The sequence below is a fragment of the Mus caroli genome, unplaced genomic scaffold, assembly GCF_900094665.2.
Source record: "Mus caroli unplaced genomic scaffold, CAROLI_EIJ_v1.1 scaffold_16605_1, whole genome shotgun sequence".
Lineage (NCBI taxonomy): Eukaryota > Metazoa > Chordata > Mammalia > Rodentia > Muridae > Mus > Mus caroli.
This window is the reverse complement of record NW_018388899.1, coordinates 14,967-19,925: the sequence shown is the minus strand read 5'-3', so window position 1 is coordinate 19,925 and position 4,959 is coordinate 14,967. Positions and strand designations below refer to the sequence as shown.

Here is a 4,959-nt window from a genome sequence, read left to right as displayed (position 1 = left end):
GTTCACCCATCCTTGCACAAAGAACGTTGAGAGGTATTATTGAAAACTGGAAAATCATGAAAACTGGGAATGGGTGTATCATATGAAGCTGTTAGTAAGAAAATATAGATGAAAATATCACATATGAATTGGAATTGAACATGCACACAGAATATCATGAAGGGAGAATGAGGTTCATTGAACTGAGAAATGAGTCACTAGCAAGATAGGCAACAGATAATGGTGAAGGGGGTGCAAATATCAACAGAGTACATTCTACATTTGTGTCAGTGTCCCATAATGAAACCCAAAATTAAGTATGGTATTTTCAAAAAACGATAATTAATAACCACAAAAAGTGGATACTAAATTTGGACTCTTCGAAATTTCATTTGCAGTTTTTTCTTCATTATTTTATTTATTTACATTTCAAATATTACCCTATTACCCAGTTCCCAAACTGCTATGCAATCCTGCCTCCACTCTACTTCTATGAGTGTGCTCCCCCACCCATTCACCCACTACTGTTTAACTGCCTAGTATTCTCCTATGCTGGAGCATTGATCCTTCACAGGACAAAGGGCCTCCCCTCCCACTGATGCCAGATAAGGCCATCCTCTGTTTCATATTCAGCTGGAGTAATTAGGTTCATCCTGTGTACTCTTTTGTTGGTGTTTAGTAACAGGGAGCTCTGGGGTATATGGTTGGTTGATATTGTTGTTCTTCCTTTAGAGTTGCAAATCCCTTCAGCTTCTTCTGTCCTTCCCCTGACTCATTCATTGGGGTCCCTATTCTCAGTCTGATGGTTGGCAGCAATAACCCACATCTGTATTCATCAGGCTCTGGCAGAGCCTCTCAGCGGACAACAATATCAGGCTACTGTCAGCAAGTACTTCTTTTAATCAGCAAAAGTGTCTAGATTTCGTGGCTAAATATGAGATGAATCCCATGGAAGGGCAGTCCCTGGATGGTCTTTTCTACAGACTCTGCTCCACTCTTTGTTCCTTTATTTCCTTTAGACCGAAGCAATTCTGGATTAAAACTTTTGAGATGTGTGGATTGCCCCATCCCTCACTCTTGAAAGAAAACTTTACTCTGTATACTTATGAAACACTTTTCCATTTACATTTCTCTAGACACAAGTCTAAGCACTCAAGGACAGCTTATCACAGAACCAGAAGTTATACATATGGTGAAAATGGTATTTATATGTACAGCAATATCCAGTGCAAGACTAAACGTGGTTGTCATTAAAACACATAATAGGGCATATCATCACCCCCCACAAATGTGTTGCCTCTGTATCCTGTTTTATTTTTTTTTCAGTCCAAATGCTCTGAAAGAAGTTCATGAGTATGTAGTCATCAGTAAACTCTCCAATGGTCAGTGTGGATTTTAATGCAAACAAGAATATATGGGTAGAAATTTTTTATAAGAAAAGTTTACACATTAGAACAGAGTGTTGCTTCCCAGGCACTATTTGTTTCTAAGACACTAAGAAGATATTTCTAAACAACACTTCCTCACAACCACTAGTGCAATATAAAATGATCCAAACCAATGTAGGGAAAAAATATAATGTGAAATATATAGGTCTCTACAAGTTATTATTTTTTAAATGAGATTCAGGGAAGAAGATCATGATTTGGAATTCAAATATTAAGATTTGTTTCTCATTGTTATTGAATGTTTGGAAAGTAAAGTCTGAGGGTCTAAATCCACTGAAGATTCTACATCAGGAAACCCATGGCTTCAGCTGGATATGTAGCAGAGGACTGCCTTCTCTTACATTACTGGAAGGGTACCTCCTTGGTTCAATGGAGGCTTGATGACACAGGGTAGGGAATGATAGGATGTTGAGGAGTAGTGGATAGGTGGGTGGCAGAGCATACTCATAGATGCAGGGTGAGGAATAAGGGGATGGGGAGTTGTGCAAAAGAAACGAGCAAGGGGATAAAATTTAAGGTGTAAATAAATAAATAAAATAACCAATAAAAAGAATGAAAAAAAGAAATGAAGCCCACAGCATGATATTCTCTGGATATTGTTGAACGTTTAAAACTCAGACTGTATCATGTAAGTTAACTGGGGATCTATGAATAACTGTAAAAATTTTTGATAGAACTGGATAAGATATATTTCTGACTTGGTCTTTTTATTGATTCTCAAGACAATGATAGAACAGGCCGTGTTTATAGAATCTGTTAGTGTCACTGATATGTCATAGTCCACACTCTACATGGTCTGTGAATCTCAGTGACTATAAACTTGAGAGTGCCTATCCCTGACTTAGACATGGACTGTGTGTCCCAATTAGCTTCAATTGTACTATTACCGTATGTCTCACTGTGAATCTTCTGATATAATCCACTGATATCATATCTATTTGTGTTCACATAATCACCTTTTTAAAACTTTCCATGTGCAAAATTTGAACAAAAGAGTTTCCTCCTAAGTGTTTAAAAACATGAGTGATATTATGGGGCCTGAGAATATACTATTTTATGTATTTACCTATCTATGTGTTTACATGGGCAGTGGACACCAGTTGCAGAACCCCAGGGTAGACAGTGTTTAAGAATTCCTCCAGGTCTCAGGAGCAATCTGAAAATAATATGAATCATAACTATGGAACAAACACATCCTTTGACTAGAGAAATAAAAGCAGGCAGAAATTTGATGTGCTGATATGCATGGCACTTCACAATCCAGACTGACCAGGTTTAAGGCAGGACAAATATGTTACTTTTAGTGGGAGTCTTCTTTCTCCTCAAGATTCAACTTCTCATGGCCAATTACATTGATTCCACATGCTTTTGGAGACTACACATGAATGAAGTCAATGATAAAGATTTGGATCAAACTTGTTCCTTCATCCTTGGAGCAGTTCAGATGCCTATGGAGAAAGATTATTTCAAGGAGACTCTGAATGTCCTGTAAGTGTATTTGTATTTTCCATGTAAATGATAACTTGAACATTTCTTGAGTGCTCTGAGGATGTAGATAAGGCAAATGCTTGAGTGTTTTGTACTGTTGCTAAGTCTGAACACTAAGAAACAACATGATTTCTTTTACAGAATCAATCATAGTTTCTCCTTTTAAGTACTTCAATGAAGGTTTTGGTTTTCTTTAAGTCAGTTGACCTCGGACTTGAAGACTGGAAGCTGAGGAATAAAGGACTATCTACATTGATTCTTCACATACAGCCTTCTTATTAACAGTTTTTACTGCACTCTAGACAGTGATGACTCATTGAAATTAATTATGTAATATTTCATTGTATTTTACTCTGAGAATATGCAAATAGATTGCCATAAATACTGCTGACAGTCTTTCTATCAGTTTGTTGCTCCCAAAGCTTATGCGGCTTACAGTAATTTTCATGGAGCCTAGAGTTGTCAAGAACTTTACATACATACAAACTTACTCTCTCAAATTCATTACATGTGGCCACTTCTTCTCTTGAAGCTTCATCAAGTTTGGAAAGAGAAGAGTTTTACACTCAGAAATTCCATTTCATATGATTGCCTAGATGGACATTTTTGTATGAATATGGTCAAAGAATATTTAGGTCATTAGGGATCAAGATATCCAAATATTTTAAAAGATAAAATTCAAAAGCACTGTGGCTTTGGGCTTCCCTATGTTCATGTACAATAACTGGCTTTTGTGTTTTATAAAGTTCAGATCTGTACTCTCTCTTTAGAGTAAAATATATGTGGATCATATGGAATCCAATTATATGTTGATATTCCTTGAACAGTGAGGCTGTCAATAGCAATAGAGGCTACTTATAACCCTTGTCACTGCATTGGGTAAAATCTGTGGTGTAGGTTAGTTGGAACACTTGAGAACAGTGATACTGTAGTTGTTTATTAGTTTTCTCCCATTATTTAAGAAACATGTCATCTCTCTTCATGTCTACACTCCTTAATCTCTGATCCATTAATGATATATATATATATATATATATATATATATATATATATATATATATCTTCTGGGTCTTTATTCAGAAATTTTATTAAATATAAGTGCACCTGTTACAAGTGCACATTGATACCAATGTGGTATTAATACCTATTTTTGTGGACTGCTGATAGTCCTTTTTATTTATTTTTTTAAATTAGGTATTTTTCATTTACATTTCCAATGCTATCCCAAAAGTTCCCCGCATGCTCCCCCACCCACTCCCCTACCCACCCACTCCCACTTCTTGGCCCTGGAGTTCTCCTGTACTGAGGCATATAAAGTTTTCACAACCAATGGGCCTCTCTTTCTACTGATGGCCAACTCGGCCATCTTCTGATACATATGCAGATAGAGAAACAAGCTCCTGGGATTACTGGTTAGTTCATATTGTTGTTCCACCTATAGGGTTGCAGATCCCTGAAGCTCCTTGGTTACTTTCTCTAGATCCTCCATTGATAGTTCTTTTTAAATACAACCTTATAGAATACAAGGTTACACAGACACTTTATGTAACTGGTACTACCTAAAGTTAACTTGTAATAAGTAGTTTGAGCATTGCACTCGATCCATTCTCAAATTTCTTTTGGTTATTTGAAATTTTTAATTGAGTTTTTGATGTGTTAATAAAGAATACTATAAATTGGCAAATTTGTAGAATATAGTATGAAAACACCACAGTGGTACAAATTTTGGTGAAAACCTCATTGCATTTACTTCAAATTTAATCATCAAAAATATAGGTGTATGTTTAATATTCACTGATCACATTATAATGAAATGAAAAGAATGAAACGTGAGATACTATACTTTACATAACAATAAATACAAATACAATCACAATATGTTATTATTCATTACCACTGTCTTATGGCACACTTTTATTACAAAAAAATGAAAATATTCTATACAATTTATACCAAAATGTCTTTTATTTTATAAGCATATAATATTGACACATAAAACATCACAAAAGTTTCCTTATTTTCCTAGTTCTCAGTTGGATGCTAG

General features: G+C 35.5%; 1 protein-coding gene across 1 annotated transcript in view; it reads left to right on the top strand.

Moving 5' to 3' along the window:
• Positions 1-2,718: 2,718 nt before the first annotated feature.
• Positions 2,719-4,959, top strand: part of LOC110287845 (vomeronasal type-2 receptor 116-like) — a 14,386-nt gene continuing 12,145 nt past the window's right edge. The window contains exon 1 of the mRNA XM_021154359.1: positions 2,719-2,915. Coding sequence (XP_021010018.1) covers positions 2,719-2,915 — 197 coding nt within the window. The remainder of the gene's footprint in view (positions 2,916-4,959) is intronic.